Source organism: Lutjanus erythropterus, chromosome 4 (genome assembly GCF_056507025.1).
Source record: "Lutjanus erythropterus isolate fLutEry1 chromosome 4, fLutEry1.hap2, whole genome shotgun sequence".
In the NCBI taxonomy this organism is placed as follows: domain Eukaryota; kingdom Metazoa; phylum Chordata; class Actinopteri; order Lutjaniformes; family Lutjanidae; genus Lutjanus; species Lutjanus erythropterus.
Window position 1 is genome coordinate 7,690,972 of NC_139320.1, and position 23,310 is coordinate 7,714,281.

Below are 23,310 nucleotides of genomic sequence, written 5' to 3' on the forward strand. Positions count from 1 at the left end.
TGCTTTTCTTTTGTATTGAAGCCATATTTCTCTATTGTGATGGTTTATTCCAAATCAGTCAGGTGCGAGACAAAAGAAAATGAATTCCTGTAGTTCTTCCTGTGAAGCAAAACCTCCACTGACCATGTGGAGGCGCTAAACTCATGCTTGTAATCGTGTAAACAGCAGCATGTCGCTCATGGGAGCTAAAGTTCTGAAACCCGGATCATATTCCCACCTTCTTTTCTTTTATCAGCAGAACAAAAGACTTTTAAAAGTACTTTTACCTTTTGAGTTACAGTCACTTAGCCGAATACAAAAGACTTGTATAAGCTGGCTGTGGTAGTGTTTGTCCAGTATTGTTCATCAGCGAGCTGTTTCTGGTGTGTGCTGCACTCTCACCACATGCCAACATGCTACATCTATCGTAGTGAGTAATAATCTGCTGTCCACTGTGTGTCCTGGTCTTAGTTCTGCTGTTGTGCGCGCCTAGTTTATGGGAATAATATGTTACTAATTAACTTGTTGAAACACTTGTTTTGTTTACTCACTCTGCACTGGGTGAGTAAAGTGAGCATCATTGTGATTCAGACCATGTATGTAACATTTGCAGGTTTTAATAGGGAGGATGTATGGATGGATTATGAGGACATGTGGTCCAGATGTGTAAAAGGCCCCCCACCCCTCCTACAGAGAAGCCACAGCGAAAGAGACAGAAAACGATGTGATGTGGCTGAACCACATTTTGCAGCTGAACCAGAACTCTCAGACACAAAAACGACTTGCTTGTAGTCTCTTTGTGGTTGCGTTTGCGTTTCTTTGTCATTTTGTTTCTCTTAATGGTAGTTTTGTGTTACCTGGTAATAGTTTCATGTCCCTTTGACGTTGCTTGTTTCTCTTCGTGGTTGTTTTTGTTTCTCTTTATGGTTGTTTTGTTTGTCTTTGTGGTCATTTTGCATCTCTTTCTACTGGTTTTGTGTCTCCTTGTGGAAGTTTTGTTTCTCTTTAAAGCCATTTGTGTCTCTTTATGGTTGTGCCTCTTTGTAGTCATTTGTGTCTCTTTGTAGTTATTTGTGTCTCTTTGAAATCACTTGTGTCTCTCTATGGTTGTTTTTGTTTCTGTTTGTGATCATTTTGCAGTTCTTTGTAGGGTTTTGTATTTCTGTTTTTGTTTCTCAAGTTTTTTTGGCGTCATTTTCTGTCTCTTTGTTGTTGTTTTGTGTCTCTTTGTAGTGGTTTTATGTCACTTTGAAGTTGCTTGTTTCTCTATGTGGTTGTTTTGTTTTCCTTTACGGTCATTTTGTTTGTCTTAGTGTCATTTTGTGTCCATTAATAGTCATTTTGTCTCTCTTTATAGTAGTTTTGTCTCTCTGTAGTAGTCATGTGTCTCTTGTCTTTATGGTTATTTTGTGTCTCTTTGTAGTTATTTTGCCTCTCTTCCTAGTAGTTTTATGTTTCTTTGTAGTAGTTTTGTTTCTCTTTATAGTCATTTTGTGTTGCTTTGTTGTAGTTTTGTATCTCTTTGTAGTACCTTTTAGTCTCTTTCTGGTCATTTTGCAGTTCTTTGTAGTCTTTCTGTGTCTCTGTATACATTTTTTGTTTCTCACTGTTGTTGTACTTTGTCTCTTTGTCACTTTGTGTCTCTTTGTGGCTGTACACTTACAGTGGTCTCTGCCATCAGACCCCTGGAGTCCATTCAATAATCCACCCATGCTAGTATGTTAAGTCTGCAGTAACATTTGTGTAATAGTGTCAGGATCTCTCAAAGTACAACACCAAACTGCATGCAAATCCAAGTATAACATAAACAGTGTCACTTTAATGTTTAGCTAGTTTATCAGACTGGTGTCACCGTCATTACAGCATCATGTGTGTCAGAATGTAACCAGGTTCAATCTTTATCTTTATGTCATCATCACAGTATGAGAAACACATGTAAATTCCCATAGACACTGTCTTGTCTACAGGTGTCACAGTCAGAAGGAAAAGGTCTGCCAGGAAACAATTAAGAAGCTGGATGGAAGCTTTGTTTTTACACCTGACACAAATTGTTTAGCAAAGCATGCCTCCAGCTGTTCTCCTCCCCTTTAAACACGACGTGGAGGTGACTCATTTGTTTGCAGTTTGCTCAAAGTCTTTTATACAAATTTCAGCACTTCAATTTGAGTAGAAAATTGCAGAATAATGTCCTTTTATGCAAAAATGTCTCATAAACATATATATTTAAAAAGGGTAGTTTTGGGCTTCAAGGTCTGCCGCTGACTCTGCCGCTGCAAACACTCGACCTGCAAACACAAGAGGATGCTTTGCAACATTCCGGGTTGTTACTTCTTCACTGCTTGGGGAGGTTTTTATTTATCCCAGAGAAGCTGAAACTGAAACAAAAACACACTCCAGCCCACAAACCAACATTCAGAAAAAAACTCCTGCAGCTACAAATCAAAGTGTGGAAACAATATATCCTTTCAAATGTTGGATGAAGAGAGGGGGCTCTTGCTGCCTTCCCGGTCTCTCCTGCCATGCTCCCGATGCTTCCAGCCCCTAATCTTGACTGCAGATGCAAATAGTCTAAAAAACGTCCCTACCAAACATTTGCATTTTAAACAAATAGATAAAGGTCATTTTGAAAAGCTGCCTCCTCATGACTGCAGTGTGAGGTGGCATGTTCCATGTGTCCCTGCCCTCCTGACAGCGTAGTTAAAGCTCCCAGCGTGGCACGACACTCAGTATGGTGCTGCACACTGGGATTTAGCTACTGTAGGCAAATACAGCAGAGGGAGAACAGAGAGGCCTCTCTGTGCGTGTGTGTGTCTCTGTGTGTGTGTGTGTGTGGCAGACAGCTCAACAGCATCATGGACACAGGTAAGACACAGTCATTCATATTTACTTGCTGGCAGCTGCTCCTGCTGTCATTAACGCTGTCATACATGTTGTAATGGAAGGTTTGCTGCAAAAGATAAGCTAAAAATCTGATTTTTAATTCATGAGGTGGTACTTTTTTGGAGACTGCATGGAAAAAACCTTTAGCTGGATTCTTTTCCGTGTAGCATTGTAATTTGAATTCTGGCTTTTTAAAAATATTTTGACCTGATCATGTTAAATTATTAGTTTCCTGATTGACTTCTTGTAAGAAATACGCTGATTTAGTAGCAATAAGAAAGAGGAATATTAGAAATGTATGTAAGTAAGATTCCTTCTAAGTAATATCAGTGTTTGATCTTTGATAGAAGCTTCTAATATCAAGCAGAGGTAGTAACTTTAATACTGTACTTCAAGTTGAAGGTGCTTGTACTTTACTTGAGTTTTTTCCATTTTATGCAACTTTTTACTTCTGCTCCAGTACATCTCAGCTAAATTTTGCACTTTTTACTCCACTACATCCGCATGACAGCCTAAGTTACTTTTCAGATTACAGTTTTTCATAATTTTCCTGTCCTGTGAAAAACGCCTATGTCCAAATTTTAATGTGATTTTTTTTTGCGGATAATTTTAAGGGTGATGTGTTTCTTTATGGCTTGTGAAAATTATCTCACTTCTTTAGCCAAATGAGCTCCTGGATCAGCTGGAAAACGTGTCATCACAAAGCTGAAAACAGGCTGTTTTTCTGATGATCATGATAAGATGACTTTTTAGAGATACATTGTTCTCACAGGATAGGATGAGCTTATAGACCATGATGCATTGCAGAAGTTTAAAATACAAAACAGTAGTTAAAATGAGCCCATGCTTTTAATATCTATGGCACTAAAAAGGGATATTAATCCAAAATATACTAGCAGGAAGTCTGAGAGGAACTTTTCATACTTTTCACAGTGTGGTCTGAATATCTGAATATTTCTTCCACCACTGAACATATATTTAAATCAGGATAATAACATAATACCTAACAGGATGCTGTTCAGTTTGCGGGAAAGCACCGTTAAAAAAAATAATAATAATCCCCAGGATATTTTCACGTGTTCAAGAATCTCGTTGGCTGAGAAAAGTTGGGGCTTATCTTAAATATCCATTCAAAAAGCTCGGATCTTTTACATAAAGTTTTTTGCATGCAGTTTCCGTTTGCATAATAAAGTTTGCATTTTCATTGGGTTTATGCTTCTGCTTCCCAGGAATGTTCCCAAATCACACCAGCACACATTTGAGATTTATAAAGACCAATTTAAGAACGAAACATGGGCTGCTTATGTTGATGCATGCAGCTGGAATTCCACATCTGGATTTAATTTTATGATTCTGATGGAATATTTCATATTTAATATTCTTCCAGAAACCCAATCTCCACCACTGTGATGAAAAAAATCCTATAAGTCACAAATCCTTTTATTATTATTAATATTATTTGATAATTTTAAAGAAACTTTATTGAAATAATGATATTTTGAAACATCACTCTCTTTTGTGATATAGATCATCATTTTGAGATTTTGAGAAGTCATTATTTTTAGATAAAAAGTCATTGTCTTGTAATTTCAGTTATTATTTTGTGATTTAGTCATTATTTTGACAAAAGAAGTTACTAACTTTTAGTTTTAGTTATTATTTTGAGATAAAAATTTATTATTTTAAAATACTAAGTAATTATTTTGTGATTTAAGTCATTATTTTGCAATAATAATTCATTATTCTGTGATAAAAGTCAGTATTTTGTGATACTATGTCATTAGATACTAAGTGATTGTCTTGTAACTGAAGTTATTATTTTCTGGCTTAAATCATTATTTTGGGATAATAAGTCAGAATTTTTAGATACTAAGTCAATTTCATGTTATTTAAGTTTTTATTTTGTGATTTAAATAGGTCATTAATTTTTGATTCAAGTTATTATTTTGATATAGAAAGTCATAGTTAAAATACTAAATTATAATTATTAATATTTTGTCATATGAGTCGTTACTTTCTTATTCAAATCATTTTAAGATAGTAAGTCATTATCTGATCATTTAGGTTGTTATTTTGTGATAAGAGTCATTATCTTGTGGTTTAAGTCATAATTTTGAGATAGTGAAGAATGTTCTCATTATAATGACTCAGGATCTTTTTTTTCACCACACTGGCAGTAATGAGTCTTCCTTTCTTGTGGGTGTTTCTAGGAAATTGCCTCTTTTTAGCAGTCCATTTGCATCGACCAAACCAAAGGCAATTTCCATGACATTTACACACCGATCCCAAAGAGTCGTTCGCATATATGAATAAAACTGTGCATTCAAATGAACACTCATTTGTGGGGATGGATGAAAATTTGTATGAAGACAAACTGTTCCTGGGTTTTGTATCGAACATGGATTCTCAAAGTGTTCCTCTGCTCTGTCCAGAATATTCTAAAAGAGTGTACCAAGGCGTCCGGGTGAAGCACACAGTCAAAGACCTGCTGGCGGAGAAGAGATCCCGACAGACAAACGGGCCCAGATACAGTGTAAGCACAGTCTCCTCTAAACCGCTCTTGCTTTTGTCCTGTCCTGTCTCTCCCCACTTCATTTTTCTCCCAAACCAAACAGTGCAGCCACAGTTGACATTCTGTTGGTGGCACAATTAAGAGGTCGCCTTTTAAAAATCTCCTCTCCTTGTTTACATTTTGCCTTGTTTTGTGGACCAACGATCCATGGTTGATCCATTGACCACCTGTACCCCCCCCCCCCCGTCTGTCTCTGCTCCCCTCGAGCGCTCGCAAAGCCAATCTGTAAATAGCTGAGCACGGCGAGACACAAAGCGCCGAGTCCCATCCCGACCTCACAAAGGAGCGCTGACACAATGCTCGCAATGGCATCGGCCGCCATCTCCCGAAAACTCCCCCCGAGGTGGAGGTGGAGGTGGAGGCGGGGGCGGGGTGGGAAATCTGAGGTGGACAGGTAACACGGCGAGGCAGAGAAAGGGGCAGTGAAGGAGGCTGCCTATGCAAAGCTTGATCCGCGCACACCTGCCAGCTGACATTGTCCTCTGCCGTGTGCAGGTCGCAGACAAGCCTCCTATTGTTGTCTCAGGAACACACGCCAACACGCTCACACAGTCAGAGAAATCAGGCTCTGCTTTGGATGTCTGCATGCACAAGCAAGACCGGCTTTTCATTTGGCACAAACCACCTGTCAAAAGGCTTTTACAGGACACTGTTTGTCTTCTGTTTAGCATCGGCATGTCCACTCTATAGATATGCAGGCCACTAATGACTCGCATAATCAGGGGGTTTTCAAGAGAGACAAAATCCTTGTCTTGTCTCAAGTCTTACGTTAAGATAGGAAGAGTCTAAGAGAGGATTTTCTCAATCTGGTGTTACAGAAGCAAAACTTCAGGAATCCTATCTTATCTCGGGTTAGGAAATCCTAAATATTCTATTCCAACATCGGTTGTAAACTTTTGTGTCTGTTACCACGCAACAGGAAGTTCAACTTCTCTACTCAAGGAAAAATGAAAAAGTTCAGGCTCTGAAATGTACTCAAAGTATGAAAGTAAAAAGTCTTACTCTGAAGGACATTTCTTCAGGCTGTTTCTGTGCAGTTGTTAGTTTTTCACCATGTTACATCTGTCGTGTCGCTTTTTTTCATGTGTGTTTTTAGTCTTGAAGCGTCTTTAACGTTGTTTTTCTCCCTGTTACATCTTGTAGCAACCCACCCCACAGTTGTCTGCAATCATTAACAATAACTGGGGGAGCAACTGACAAAAAAGTAGTCAGATAAATGTTCAGCATAGCATCAGATAGCATCAGCAAACTCTTGTTTGCCACTTTCCCCTACATAAGTCATCTTACTTTGCCTCACTCTGTGTCACACTCTGAGTCTGAACCACTGTGTTATGCTAACAGCTTGTTACATGATGTTACACAAACAAAATTAACTTAGCTAACATTAGCTAGCTAACCAACTACATATTTACTTACAGGATGCACAACTTACTTCAATGTGCTTGTGGAAGTTAGAAGAGGAGTTTTTTAAAGTAAAAATCTCAGTATTTTCAGGCGTCACTGCAGCAGGACGCTGCTGGTGGTGCTTATTTTTCCTCAGACAGCAGCAGCTTACTCAATCCCCGCATTTACAGCAGACTAGATGTAAAGAAATATAAATGCCAAATGTAGCAAAGTAAAATCTAGGTAATTGGCTCAAAAATATATTAGAGTAAAGAGTAAAAGTACAGTGGAAATAAAGGAACGTGAAAAGTATTTGTTGCTTGTAATCAGATCAGATGCGACAAAGACAGTCAGGCCCCAAAATCACCCTTCTCTAACTCATTATTAGCATGGACTTTTATTCAGAGTTTTAGCACATTTACTCTAGTGCATGTAGCAAAGAGATCCCAACCACACGCCATGTTTTCTGTCATACAGAGGAAGTTGCGAGTGGGAGGACAGTAAGACAACACTAACTCTTGGCCGTGCTGGTGAACTTTTACTTAGACACACGTTTTGTGGAGGCAGAGCTGCTCTGAGAGATGAAATACGCAGGCGGTCGAGTCTAGCTTCAGTTGGCAAAGCCAGACAAACAGTTTCAGGGTGCAGGTGGATGACTGGCAGCTTTGAGCGAACAAGCCAGCCAGCCAGATGACCGTATGCTGATATTTAAAATGAACATGACGGGTTACAGCCAATTCTATCTCCTGTGTAGAGTTCAAGTGCACTTTTGCCTTTCAGCAGTTTTCCAAACTGTGATGATATTCTGTATTCTTCTAATTATCGTTCATCTAAACAATCAACTGTTCCAACTAACAAATATTCTGTGTAAAATATTCTATCTGACGCATGATGTTATTTCTGTGTGCCGCAGCTTGGTCAGTGCACCTATTAGGGATGCGAATTTTGAGCATTTTCCTTAACTGATAATTTAACACGTTAACAATCAACAATCAATTAATTGTTAATGACTAATAAACTACAAAATACATGTCTTTAATTCTAGTGGCACATTAGTTGTGTGAAACATTAATTCACAAAGCACAAAATAAAATAAGGCAATAAAATAAAAGGCTCATACCCGAAACGGCTGCTCTTATTCTTATCTAAAGAAATGGCTCCACCAAATAATTCATACATTTACAGACTAACAGCAGACCAAATCAAACAGTCACAAAACCTGTGAGCTCCAGAGAAACAGTAAACATTATTGGTTAATAACTTGCTAAATGGGTTAAATTCTCAACGGATATTGATTAATGATTGATTATTAACATCCCTAGCCTCCATGCTTCTTGTGTCATGTCTGGAGGGACCCCTCTAGCGTGCTGCTGAAGTCAGGTGACGTACAAACTGTTTTATAAAGAGCAAAAAAGTTTACACACGGAGGAGGCTGGGCGGATGGATGGGTCAAACACAGGACTTTCCCCTGTAGACAACATTGACTTAGCAAAGTAAAGTTAAGTTAATGTAACTTGCATAAGTTACATAATGTAACTTTATGGAACTAACATACTTATTTTAACCAAAACAATTATCTTGAAGTGGTTTTTGTGCTTTTATTTTGAAAGTCTATGTAGACATTGCAATTTTATTAGTGCTACCTTGACCTTGGCCCTGCATGTACAAAACTGACGCTCGAGGGTTACCCATAGCATCATAGTTACTGTTTTAGCTTTAGCAGAATATGTTTATGTAAGAACCAGTCACTGATAGTGAGAAGTTGAACTGAATTTGGCTTTCAGGGCTTTTAACAACCTTGTGTTTGCATTACCTGGAACACTATAGATTATCTGGACTCAATCCCTCTTACCATCCTGACCTAATTACCAGAGGTGGGACAAAGTATTTCCCTGCAAGTGACAAAAATTTTTCATGTCTTTGCAGTCAAGTCCAAAATCAAGTTTCGTGTTCTGATCAAGTCATAATGTAACACTTAGTTTCCAGCCTCACTGATTTACAGTTACGTAGCTGTTACATATGTTAACGTTAGCTCAGCATTAGCTTGTTCTGTGGTAATACTAGCCTGCACTTACTGTTCTTTGTGCAACTTCAAATGTTGAAACTAGTAGGAAATTGTTGTCTCTCTGTAATTTTCGACCCACACATTTTGCATACTGCAATCCATGCATAGTTTGCATAGTTTTTATATACGTATGAAATTCTCTGGTATATTTTTTCCGGCTGGAGCTCAGTAATGCAGTGTTAGTTCTTCATGGTTTGTGTGACTCTAGCCCACGCCTCGCCCTAGATGTGTCTTCATCCACAGCTGAAAATAGTCACCTACAAATGCACTATTTTCTCCTACTGAGAAACATTTCCCCAAAAAAACTGACTGCACAGCCTGAATTACTCAGCCTTTCTGGAAAATGAAGCTACATTTTTGTGATCCTTTTTGTAAATATTTACATCTTTGATAGGAACAAGTGGACTTGTGGCTGAGAGCTACAGACAGGATATGTCAGAAAGTAATGTTACACAGGAAATCACATTATTGGTTTTGGTCTTTTCCTTGGATTTGTTGACAATAAGAAAAATCTGCAAAATTATTTATGTGAGCAAAACTACAACTTCCATTGTTTGTGTGAGGCTGCTGTGGGGTTGTTTGCAAAATTCTGCACATAGACGTGATTAAATAAATCCATTAATGTTGTAAAAGCAAACCATGACTTCCACCATGTGGAGGCAGGGGTATGTTGAAGAGGAGACAAGTGTCTCTGTCAGGGGTCAGTGAGTCCACAGAGGAGACAATAACAACAGTTGAAGAAGAAGTTAGCTTCTGATTTTGTTACTCAGAAACAGGAATAAAAAGTTCTCTTAGTGTTGTGTAACAGTGTTACAGAACTCATCATGTTGAAATTTTAGTTGATCAACCTTCTTTCAAATTGTCTGACCCCACATATTTTCAAAATAAAGGACCTATGTTCGAACTAAATAATTACATATTGAGCATTAAAGTGAAACTGAAACCATTGAGTTAATATAAAAAATATTTTTCTCTCACTAAAGTACACATAGTGATTTATAGTCATATTTGCTCGCTGACATAAATAAAAGATAGCGACATATTTCTTCTTCTTTCCACTGTCCAAAACTGAAGCCAAAATACCCTGGATAGCAGCTATCTTGCGCTGGTGATGTCATTTGGAGCCGGAGTCAGAGCTCAGCTGTCAATCATGGCATGAAACCACCTTTTCATTGTATCAAATTAAAAAACTAATTATAATAATAATAATAAAATTAAACTAATTAAAAGCAGACTAATTGGAAAAATGAGCACAACAAACATAAGCATGATGAGAACTATCTAAAATGACAGAAAGGACAGGAAAAACTTATTTGATGTGTACTTTGGTGTTTCAGTTTGGACCATGTTCTATTTGCTAACATTGTGGAGGCAGTGTTTATGACCTGTACTGCAGCCAGCCACCAGGGGGCGATGGACATTCTTTGGCTTTACTTTCAGGGAGCTCTCATGTTGTTGATGTTTATAGTCTATGGGTGTGACCAGTAGTTAATAGTGGCTAAAGTTAGCAAACTTATATAAATTTATATATATAACTTGACAGATTTGTAGCATTGCTGAGTCAGATCACTGACCATGACTTTTCTACTTATGATACTATTCATCCAAGTATCACAGCAGTTTGGGCTGCATTTTATAAATGAAAACTGCTTTATAAACTAAATGTATCATTGCTTATTATTAGTTTGTGGAACAGTCACATAATGCAATATGTTTATATAATTATAATGTATATATAATATATTATATGTACATGGACACAAATTTTTTTGTGACAGTGAGGACAAATGCAGTAGAAAAGAGTGAAAGAGTGGGTGAAAACACAGGTCATTCACACAGGAGACTTCGGTTCGGTTCTGGTTATTATTTTAACCCAAACCTAACCTAGTTGTTTTGGTGGCTAAACCAAACTGTCAAGTTCTGCTTTCAGTCTTTGTGCAATTCCCCACTTGACCTTTATTTTGAAAGGCTAACCAGATGTTTCATATGTATTATTGCTAACTGAGAATGACATTGGTTTATAAATTAGTTTAAATGTCATGAAAAAATGAAAAAATGTACCCCAATCTAATAAATTAAATTTTATTTTTACCTGTTTCACCATGTCTTAGTATTGATTCTAACGGCCACCTGTGGCAACATTTCAGCAAAAGCTTCATATATAGTCTCACTTCAAGGCAATTTAATTGTTGTGTTTTCTCTGAATAAGTGGTACACTTGAAGTAAATAAGTGATTTCTAAGTATTAACCTTATGTTGTGTTTGTAGGGTTAATATGAAGTAGTTTTATTATTAGTTATTTGCAGGCAGTACTTCCACCACACTGGGTTGTGTATGCAGGTATCTGGCCTGCAATTCATCATCTTTTCAATGTGAGGTTTGCTATGTTTATAAATGACGCATGAAGACTTATCAATGCACAGAGACACACAGTAGCTAAAGCCATCCACGTCCTTATGTTTGCTAATGCCGCCTTTTATCTCAGGGAATAAAAGGCCATTGAGAGGGACGAGCAAACTCTGACCACAGAGTCAGACTCCTCATGTTGGAACATGAAGAGCCGCAGTGAAAATATAAAGATCTTACATCATTTCACCTCGTCTCCCTCTCCTTTCTGAGAACGTTTGTATTGAGGTGGTGTGCCCAAACACGCTGCTATTACATAAATGGTCAGGGAACACGAGAAGTGAAGCCAGTGACATTTTAAAAGGCTGGAGAGACTGTGTGATGTGTCTTTGGGTCAAACGTTTGACTGATAACTAACAAGAACACACATTTAAGCATTTAAAGAGCAAAGCACGATGAGATAAAATACCAAATAACAGAATAGAAACCAAAAATATGGGTAGTTTTTAATATAATGTCTTGAATACTAGAATAATAATACAAATTAAAAGTAAATGAAATGAAGCAATGGGCCAAGGAAGGATAAAAGAAACTAGATAACATAATAGAGATATTTGATGGAGATATTGTGGGTGTGAATGCTGAATGTTGAAAAGCTGGTGTTAAACTGCATTGCTGGCTTTAAAAGGTGAATAATACCAAGAATGTACGAAGGATGTTAATTATATTTTGCTGCAAAGCTGGTACCAAACTGAATCACTGGCTTTAATTCATATGTAGAAACAGTTGAAGGAGTAGAAATAATTGGAAAATAAGAAAGAGTCTAATTAGTATGAACTGGATTTAAAAGACGAATAAGCTTTATAATGTATTAAAAATGTGAAACTTTATGTGGTTTTAAAGGAATTTCTGGATTAAAGTGTTGGTGAGTAGAAAAAAGTTGAAAAGAGTATGAATAGAATGAGACAATAAAGCAATATTAGTGAATTTTAATGATCCTTGTAGGGATATTGTGGTTCAACAACAAATCATGATCAGATAAAATACCAAATAACACAAAAATAAGGGATTTCTGAAGAAATTGCAGTGAATGCTTGATGTTGAAAAGCTGATGCTATAGCATCGCTAGCTTTAAAAGTTGAATAATACCAAGAATGTATGAAAGATATTGAATAGTTTGTTGGAAAGCTGCCGCCAAACTGAACTGCTGGCTTTAATCCGTACAAAGAAACAGTTGAAAGAGTATGAAGAGTTGAAAAAGTGGGAAAGGGTCTAATTAGTATGAATGCGAGTTAAATAAAAGTTGATTAAACTTCATTATGCATTAAAGATATGGAACATTATAAGGTTTGAATGGAGTTTCTGGCTTAAACAATTGATGAGTAGGAAAAAGTTGAAAAAAGTGAAGGAACCAGCAAGAACTGGTGATAGAAGTGAATTTTGATGATCCTTATAGGGAAATTGTGGTGCCTCAACAAATTCTGATCAAATAAAATACTAAATAATATAAAAGTAGGTCTAATTTTTACCATAAGGTACTGAAAATTCAAATGCTAAAAGTGCCAAGAAGGACAAAAAAAAGAGAAGACAATATCTGTAGAAATGGTAGGTGTGAATGCCAGATGCTGAAAAGCTGATGCAACTGCACTGCTGACTTTAAAAGCTGAGTGATACCATGAACTGAAGAAAGATGTTGAATATTTAAAAGTCTGTTGAAATGCTAAAGCAAAACTGAATTGTGGGCTTTAATTCATGTGTAGAAACTGTTGAAAGAGTATGAAGAGTTGGAAAAATGTCTAATTAGTATGAATGGGACTCACGTAAAAGTTGGATAAACTTTGAATGTACTAAAGATGTGGAACATTATGAAGTTTCTGGGTTTAAGTATGAAGGCGTGGAAAAAAAGGTGAAAAGAGAGACGCTTCAACAACAACAAATGATTAGATAAATGATCAAATAATACAAAAATAGGGGTAAATTTTAACACAAAGTTCTGAAAATCTAAATGCTGGAACGTGAATATCAAGTAGGTAAAAGAACTGCAACGGAGCTGTGGACCAAACAGACAAAAGAAACTATTTTTAAAGTATCAGTGTGTCACACATGGAAGGAACGCGAGCAGAGTGCTTTGCATAGGAAGGAAGAGTTTTTCTGTAAAATAATGATAAATAAACCCATCATCATTACCTTCCTCCACCAGACACACACACAAACACGCACACACTGGCTGACAGTCGGAGCTTGAGCGAGCTGATTTTCATACGCAGCCTTCAGAGATGCACTGAGCCGTACCTGGGCCACATGAGGAAGTCTTGGCACTGGCAAATCACATTCAAATTCTGCCCTCAAAATTTGCTTGCCTCCCAGCCAGCACGGGCTTAATGTCAACTCTTTCATGTTAGCAATATGCAAACAAGAGAACCTATCCTGTCAGCCCTGTCTGTGTGTGTCTGTGCACTCTGTCCCTGTAACTCTGCACGAATCTCTAACTGCTTTTACATTTGAAACAGACAATAAGAAAATATCATATTAATTGTATATCAAATGTTTTATTGATCAAATATGAGTAGAGGAACCAGCTGATGATAGCAGGATGCAGCACAAACAAATAAACCACGAGTAAGGTTATATAAACTCTCAATATGACACCTGTAAATGTTCTAATAGAGATCTTCAGTTTCCAAAGAGACAAACATGAAAACAGAAACAGCATTTGCAACAACCTCCAATACCAAATTTAGAATTTTAAATATAGGTCCAATTTACAGGTTTTCAAAATTCTTGTGTTTTTTTTTTTTTAACCTATTATTTTTTTCTATTACTATTTTCTATTATTAACAAATTCTCTGTTGTCGACTCTTGGTACTTTTCTGTTTTGAAGTATATTGCAGATTCTGGATTGCACAGATGAAGATCGTGAATGTTGACTGTAGATATTCTGCAGAAATACGATGAGGATGTTGTTATGATGAAATATGACACTCTTCCAGGGGGAGCCACCCAATAAACCCTCTGGAGTTTTGTCTCTGCCTGCACATGGTTTGCGCTCGTACGAATGTTTCCTTGTGTTTTAACCTTTCTATCAGACTGTTGTGTTTCTGCAAAATAACAAATATATCAGGCTGTATTTTGGTAAAATACTTTACATCAGTATTTCCATTTTATACTGGAGGGAGAGGGAAAAATTACTTTTTTTTTTACTTTTTCCCCTCTTTCTCTTGCACCTTATACACTTATTCCCCATCTGTCCACTCAGACACACACACACACACACACACACACACACACACACACACACACACACACACACACACAAAACCAATACAACATTGTCACTTGCCCTGTCCTTTATCTACTGTTGTCTTTTGTCTGTATTGTCCTGTCAGCATTCTGTCTTTTGTCTTGCAGTTAATTAAAAAACACAAAAAGGGTCAAACTATTGTGAGTCAAAGAGCTGGGGGTTGTTTATTGTTTATTGTTTTTAAACTTAAAAAAACAAGCTATTAAGTGTCTATATTCAATACAAATACCTTCATAGCATATTATTGATATCATAGAAATTGCATAGTTGTTTTTGCAGTTATATGTTGAGGGAGAGATATCATTTTTCACAGAGTGGGGGTGGGGTGAACAGTAGTTGCCACTGCCATAACCACAAAACATAACGTCAAAAATACAAACCTGTCACTGCTTCTTTTTTAACTGGCTAACGTCATTTCTCCTGGAAAAATGTAAACAGACAGTGGGAGGGGATCATCCCACAGCCCGTCACACACACATCGTGACCTCGTGTGGGGGCTGTTGTACCGGTTACCACATTCTTTTAGAATCCTTTGAGGAAATCTCACTTTCACACATTTCAGACTTCATGTAGTTCTGTGCCAGAGAACGTCAGTGAACTCTTCTCGTCTTACTGTCAACACTTTCTTATCCACTGCTTTTCAAACCACTGTTGTATGTTGGTGTTTTTGTCGTGTCATCACTACAGAATATGTTTCTCTTTGATGCCAGAACATCATTTTTTATGTTCTGTCATTATGTTTATATGCTGTTGTTTTTATAAGGTTTGAAATGTGCTATACAAACACAATTATCCAAATTATACTTCTTATTCTCATTCTTATTCTTATCTGTCATTGTGACCTCCATGGTAGTGAAATAACAGGCTTATTTTTTCCATTACTATTTCTATCATTCTGTTACACTGTAAAAAAAAAATATTGAGACAACTCAAATTTTCAAGCCAACTTGTTTTTTTCATACATTTTTAGGTTCTGATCCTTAAGTTTTAAAATTATTATTTTTTAAAAAAAAGTTTTGTCAAGCTATAGTCTTTATTCGAAACAATTTTACTTTTCTTCTTTAGATAAACTTGAATATTTGAGTTTTTTCAAATAATAATCATATTTGTGAGTTGTTAACCTTATTTATCTTTATTTGGGTGCCTAAAAATTCGCCGGTTTTAAAATATTAAAATAGTAACCATTATTCTCATTCATGTAAGAGTTTACTCAGTAATTTTTTAAATATATTTTTAAGGGTGCAATACAACTCAAAGATTCAAGTTTATCTAAATATGGAAAGTAAATGATTTCATCAAAAGATCAGTAGTTGGTAAAACTTTATCAAAGTGTATGAATTTGGGTTGAGCTCAAAACTCAAGAATCTATTGCAGTATGTTGCCTTGAAATTTTGAGTTTTCTCAACTGCTTTTGTTTTAACAGTGTGACTGGATTGTGGTTATTTATGGGCGGGTAATTCTTTTGCTACAGCTGGTGATTTGTCAGTTTTCCTTTGCCTCCTATGCGCATTTTCAGCTTTGGCCTCTGTACTCCATGTTTCTGTCTAGACTCTTGTTGTCATGTTTGACTTCATAAAAAAAAGCAAAAGAAGACAGCAAAATTTTCAAATACATAAGAAGAGAACTCACATATTTCTTCTTGCATTTTCTGTTTATTACAATTACAGCAATAGTCTGCTGCTATTAATTTAAATTAAATTAACAAAGAAAAACCTGTTGCTTAACTGTGAATGGTGGTGAGACTTATCTTTATTTTGCCCAAAAGACATCTGAAGGCAAAATATGCTTAATATACAAACACAAAACAGTTTATTTTAAGTTTTAGTATAGCATTTGGGTGTATGAAAATATAAAGGAAACACGTAATAATTTACATATTTACAGTCAGTGTAATTACATGTGTTGTATGAACATGAGGTGTCGGTGTTTAACTGTGCAGTCAACTTATGCACTCATTTACATTTTGAGGGAGACAGTTGTGATGTAAATCTCTCATACACACTAAGGCCCATGAGGAAATAGGCGGACTGCATATAGAAAATGCATTTACAGCTTAAAAAGTAGGTTAGTGTGAAAAACTAAAACTGAGAAATTCAACTCACATCTGGCAGCTTCACACTAAACAGATCTCTCAGTTTGGAACGCTTCCAGAACAGAATGACTAGGGGTGCACGAGGCGGGTGCACGAGGCGGGTGCACTCGTGGCTACAGTGCTGGCCCGTAACAGCATTGAAAAATAGTAGGTGTTACAGGTGCATGTGGCCCCTGATGAACAGATTACACTGTAACACAACTGGAAAAAGTCAGAACAGCAGTAAGTGAATAAAGCAGGTTGTTCATTTTCAGCAACAATTTGCAATATGAGTCAGAATGACACCAAAGTTATCTTCATAAATCTGCAGCCTCTAAGAGAGCCATTCACTGTGTTTAATTTTATTCAATCACCCGAAAACAACACCAGGCTGCTGCAGTATCACCATAAACACATCACAGTGCAAACACTGCTATGTAACATTACTTTAACAACACATACATAACATAAATTATGTGGCCATACACAAGGTGAGATACATTAGAATTATTGCTGAAGTAGCATCAGCACGATGTAATCATGACCAAATCAGTTTCTTTATTTTTATTTTTTAATCTTATTATAGTAGCTTCCTGCTAGAAGTGTTTCTCAAACTTTTTACACCACATACCACCTCAGAAAATATGAATCTCTCCTCGTACCACCTTACCCTTTTGCGCTGTTTGGTTGTAACAGATGCTGTGGACACTTCACTGATGCCTCTTGATCGTCCACTTCATTTTCAACATGGCTCAAAATATTCTTCTGCACTTCTCTTCATAATAGTTCATATTTAGATCCATAACTGCAGTCTTGTTGAAGCATTCATTTTCATACCTCCACTGATACTGAAATTGAAATACATTTCAGTGATCTCATATTTTCATTCATCTGTGCACCACTAGAGGGAGCTTGTGTACCACCACCACATTTAAACTTTCTGCTTGGTTATCATTTTTAAGCTGTTGCAGAACAATGGGAGCAATCATGTGACTGGCTAAGAGAGTATTTAAAGGGATAGTTCACCCCAGAAATTGAAATTCAGCCAATATCTATTCACCCTCATGCTGATTGAAGGACTTTTTTTTTAGTCCAGAAAACACTGCTGGAGTTTCACAAAAAAGAAAACAGCGTTGCAGAATCTTCCAAACAATGGAAGTGAATGTTGACCAGTTTTCAACAGAATAAAAACATAAATTGCCTCCATCAATCATTCAGGTTTGGGTGAACTATAATGTTAGTAATCACCACACTGATCTATATAGGTTCTTTTGCACATAATTCTGGTATATTTTACCATTTGTATTGTCCCTTCTCTAAATAAACCAAACTAAACTAAATTAAATCTTGATATAAAAGACAAATTTAAGGAAGCACTTAAAGGATTGCTGTCCAGGTTGTTTTGAGAGGGACTAGATACACAAACAAGAGGAGCTCTGTTGCTTTAATGTGACTGTCTGTTTGCTCAGGTAAAAAACCAAGCAAAGAGCGAGCCTAAAGTGAATTTGACTGAAACAACAGCTGATACACAATCTGCTGGCACGTGTGAAGGCAGTAATCCAGCTCACTCTGTTCTTCTAATAACACCCTATCCCAAAATCCTCGCCGTCACATGTAGGCTAATCCAGTTTGGTTTTTCTCTTCCACAGGGAGGATCGACCACTCCACCTTCATTTGTCCAAATGCCAGGTGAGACTGCAGATCAAATACAACATCACAGATCTCACCTCTTCCTCTTTAAAGCCTGCAGGACAAATCTGTCAACACCGTCTCATTCAGCCCTCTCATCATTACGACAATTATTACCCCCCACGAAGCATTTCGACTCAGTTGTCTGCAAACTTCCAGAATTTGAAGTGTTAAACACTGTGTTTAGAAAGAGCTGCCATCGTGAAAGTGAGGACATAATTTTTGAGACAGTCGATCACTGTATCCTCATACGTGACTTTGATAATTAAGGTTAGGACTCAAAGGCTTAGCTCTTTACTTACTGTGTTCATACACTGCCTTAAAACTTTAAGTTGACTGAATTTGAAAAGACAAGTTGAAGTAATTTTGTAACGATTCAAAACAAGTAAACTTATCTTCACACTGGTGAAGAAGACACAAACACATTTGATTTCCTGTTACATTTTCTCTCAAAAGTCAGTTCTTTGTTTCATAGGAAGAACTAGCTGCAGCTGGAGCAGCCTGTTGGAGACACTTTGTCCCAGAATTGGCACAAAGACAACATTTGAAACTGAATTTATTAAGGTTGAACTGTAAGGGGGAAAGGACTGAATTCAATGCTGCCCATCCAGCAAAGTTTGGATGAAAAGACATTGACTGCCAGTCGTTTAAGAAACTTTTGGTTTTGGCTAAAAGTGAACAATGAAAATGTCACTGAAAAGACAACTATTCATTAACATCCCATCTATGTCTGGTTTTAGTGGAAAGTGAAAGGTGAAAAGTTGTTGAAATAACAGATGGACTAAGTACAGCTGTCTCTTTTTGGGCTACATTTAGGCCAAATCGGACAGATTAAATAGGGTCCAAATTTCAACAACTGTTTTAACATTTATTTTTGGGCTACATTTGAACCAAATCAGTTGGACTAAAGAGGGTCCAAATTTCAACGTACGCTACATTTGGACCAAATAGGATCAACTAAACAAGACACAAATTTCAGCATCTATTTTTGGCTAAATAAAGACCATGAGAGAATGACTAGATTTAGCCCAAAAGACATCTTTTAAATGATGTGTTTGGTGGGTAACCTTCATCATAGTTTGCAGTGTCATATATCATCATATATCTTTTCTTCAAACTGTACTCTGCTAATCATTTTTCTTTAGAAACTTACTTTAATGAGTTGCTTGAACTCCATACAGTACATTCACTCAAGTCTTCATTTCATTTCATGTTTAAGTTCAGTGGTTTTCTGAAAATAAATACTAGAAATTTTAAGTTTAAGTAACGTAATTACATAAGTAAAGTAAGTAAAGCTTCTATATTTGCTTTAAGTTAATGACAAAAAGATTAGTTGATTACATTAAATTTGTGTATTTCTACTGTGTACCTGTTTTTCCATTTGTCAGAGGAACTCCTTTTCCTTGGCAGCTCAGTTGAGTTGTGGTGTCCCTCAAGGCTCTGTTCTTGGCCCGCTTCTGTTTTCTTTATGCTGTACATGCTGCCTCTTGGCCAGAGTGATCAAAATCATGACGTGTATTGTCATTTCTATGCTGATTACACTTAGTTATACACACTACACTATTAAAACCCACAGACCCTAGTAGCCTAGCAAACCTCATCAAGCCTGCCTCTCCGATATTAAATCCTGCTTATCCCAAAATTTCGTTAACTTTAATAAGGTCAGTCTGTTCGATCTCTCAAATTCCATCAGCTCTTTTGGTTCTAATCTTTTTAGTTTTTCAAATAATATTAAGCATTTTCAGAGATGTTTGATATGTGTATTTCTTTATACTACTATATATTCATATATTATTTTCTTAATTTAAAAGCTTCATATTCTTCTATGCAGGGTCTCACATGCTGCCCAGCTACTACGGCATGAGGCGTCCCTTCATCTCAGACTCAGACTTCTGCTCATCCAGCAAGCAGTTCTCGCCTGACGTCTATTCATCCTCGCTGGGGGGTAAACCTCTGGGCTGCGAGCCCTCCACCATGACCAGCTACTCCTCCCTCATTGACAGCTACTACCCAGAGACCTTCGGTGATTACCGCAGCGCCGCCGCCTTCTCCAGCTCCGGAGGATCCTTCCTGCCTTCGTCGGCCCTCTCATCCCTGCTGCCTCCCTTCGGTGGAGAGTCCTCGCATTTATTTCTGGTAGGAGAGCAGAGGCTCCCTCTGTGTGAGAGTCTGTGACTGACATGAGTGAAGAGGTGATGGAGGTTCTAGAGATAATCATCTAGTTAATAAACTGTAAAAACAAAAAAGTTGAGAAAAATCAAATATCAAGTGTTGAAAAATTTTTTATCAACTACTAATATTTTGTTGAGATAATTATTTTACATCTCTTCTTTACATACACTCAAATCTTTCAGGATTAGACAACTCAAAAATTGTATTTAAGAAATATTGTGCAAATTAAGTGAAGTGTAAGTAAATTATGGTGCAAATTTTATTATTTTTAATTAAACCATTTAGTTTTCAGGTACCAACATAGTGACAAATCAGCTTCCAGCTCACTGTGACCAATTTCTGAAATATTTTTTTTGAGTTTATAAAACTCAAAGATTCACATTTAACTAAAGAAGAAAAGTAAATTCTCTTAAATAAAGAAAATAAAGATTATAGTATGGCAAAACGCTTTTTAAATTTATTTAAAAAGTCAATAATTTGAGTTGGCCTCAAAACTAAAAAAATCTATTGCAGTAAGTTGAAATTAAAATTTTGAGTTGTCTCAACTTTTTTTTCTACAGTGCCGTACAGTACAGTTGATTTGAGGAATAATATAAATGGCACACTGCCTGCACTTCTGACATGAGCAGTCTGACAGTCGAGGAAATGAATGAATGAATGATTTGTCTTCTCTCTTGTCTTCCTGTCTCAGAGAGACTCATGGGAGCAGTCAGTTCCAGAGTCAGTATCCCAGGTGGAGGTTCTGTGTCAGGACAGCCTGGCCTCCGTCAGCGTCCCGCCCTCCATGCCCAGTCCCGAACCCCCGGGGAGCCCCTCCCAGTACCGCTCGCCCAGCCGCGGCTCCTCCATGGGCCCCGTCTCCAGCAGCCAGCCGTACACGCTGCACCCCCTGGAGGACGCCCACTACCACCCCTTAACCACCAGCAGCACTTACCCGGTCCCCTCCACCTCCTTCCCCTGCCCACCTTACATGAGCAGCCCCGTCAGCGACCTGGTGTCCAAGATGGTGACGGAGGAGGCGGTCGACAGCCACGCAAGCCTCCCTGCCAACAGCGAGGCTCACTCCTGCTGGGCCAAAGAGGACGGAGTGAGCTCCTGGTCGCCCTATGAGATCAGGAGGGCGTACTGAATGGAGGATGGACCTGAGGTTCCCAATTTATAAGAAGGTGGAGGTTTCACAGACAATTAAACAGTGACCTCAACAAGCACCTGACAGTACAGTGAAAACTCACTTAGTCGGACAGCTGTGAGGTGTTGTTGAAAGGACAGTTTCATGCATTTATAAGAGAGGATTCGGGTTTGAATAGGATTGTGGTAGCCTCTGTTGAGAAAGGTGCCAGATTGGTGGAAAATTCCTACTTTTTTTTTTTTGGAATATGTATCTTTTTTTGTTTGTATGAAAAAGAGAGATCAGTGTGGACTTGATCAGAAAACCATCGCACCCTTAAAACTGAAAACCAAGCAAATATTTAACAATGTGATAAAGTTGATAAAAAAGTCACTTTGATGGTTTATAATATGAGGACTTGTGCTTGCTATGAAAAAAAAGTTGCATGTTAAAGATCTTAAATTTACAGCGTACTTGCATGGATGGATTACGAGGTAATGGGACCCTGGGCACAGGCATGTAAAAGGCCCCCCGTCCCTCATACAAAAAGAACCAGACACCCTGACTGAAACAGACACAAAACGATGTGATGCAGTTGAACCACAACTCTTAGAATCTCAGAGACACAAAAATGACTTTTTTCTAGTCATTTTGTGACTTTTTGTTGCCATTTTGTTTTTCTATGTGGTTGTTTTGTTTCAACTTGAGGTAATTTGGGGTTTTTTTGTGATCACTTTGTGGCCATTATGTTTCTTTTTGTGTTTTTTTGTTTGTTTGTTTTTTTTGTTTCTCTTTGCTGTCATTTTGTGTCTCTGGAGTCGCTTTGTGTCTATGTGGTTATTTTGTTTCATCTTGAGGTCATTTTGTGTCTCTTTGTAGTCATTTGTTTCTCACTGTTGTAATTTTGTTTCTTTTGGGGTAGGTTTGATTCTCTTTGTGGTTGTTTTATGTCTCTTTGTAGTAATTTTGTGTCTCTGTTGCAACTTTGTGTCTTTTTGTCCCCATGGGCCCCTTTGGCCTGTGCCTAGGGTGCCTTTTCAGTAATCCATCCATGGGTACCCTGCACAACTACCCTCAGTTAACTGGAGATAGACTTCCTTTTAACCATGCATTCACACACACATCTATCTGCATGCATATACACATATGTCCACATATTTCTGTTTAGGTGAAAATAAACAGAGCGGTAGATTTTCAACATGGTGTGAGGTTGATCTTTGGTACATTTATTGTCAGAATAACCAATAAACAGTGAATTTACATGACAAGACTCCTCCTGACCTGAGTCAGCTCTAACTCTTTAATGTCACTTGTTCTGCTTTAGTACCAAAGCTTGACAAAACCTACTGATAAAAGAAAGACAAAGCCTTTACATTGACAATTTCAGGATCACTGTGTCATGTATGAAAATATTGTAACAGCATCCTCTTTACTAATACATAGTGTTAATTAACCTGCTGTTTAATATCATAACAAAATTTGAAGGGGTTGATGAAGGAGAACAACAGAAAGAAGGGTTTCAACCACTGCTTTAGGAAAAGATTTGCCCTTTTAAGGAGATTGTTAGGCCTGACTTGCAGAATTACACAAGTGTATATAATTTAGGCAAAGTAAATAAAGTAAATAAATCCATGTAGAGCCTGAAAAGTCTGATGAGGGTATTTCTTCAGCCGTCTCATATCATGCATTGTTTTGCTCTCTGCTGGGGAATCTGAAGCTGGAAACATTCAAAAAGAACCATATGA

The 23,310-nt window shown here is 37.4% G+C and overlaps 1 protein-coding gene across 1 annotated transcript; it reads left to right on the top strand.

The window, feature by feature from the left end:
• The first annotated feature begins 2,516 nt into the window (after nucleotides 1-2,516).
• Nucleotides 2,517-22,330, top strand: pou2af2a (POU class 2 homeobox associating factor 2a). The gene is made up of 5 exons (XM_084716327.1): nucleotides 2,517-2,841; nucleotides 5,292-5,392; nucleotides 18,246-18,285; nucleotides 20,117-20,421; nucleotides 21,149-22,330. The coding sequence occupies exons 1-5, from the start codon at nucleotides 2,649-2,651 to the stop codon at nucleotides 21,584-21,586; spliced, it is 1,077 nt and encodes a 358-aa protein (XP_084572453.1). The 5' UTR covers nucleotides 2,517-2,648; the 3' UTR covers nucleotides 21,587-22,330.
• Nucleotides 22,331-23,310: the final 980 nt, after the last annotated feature.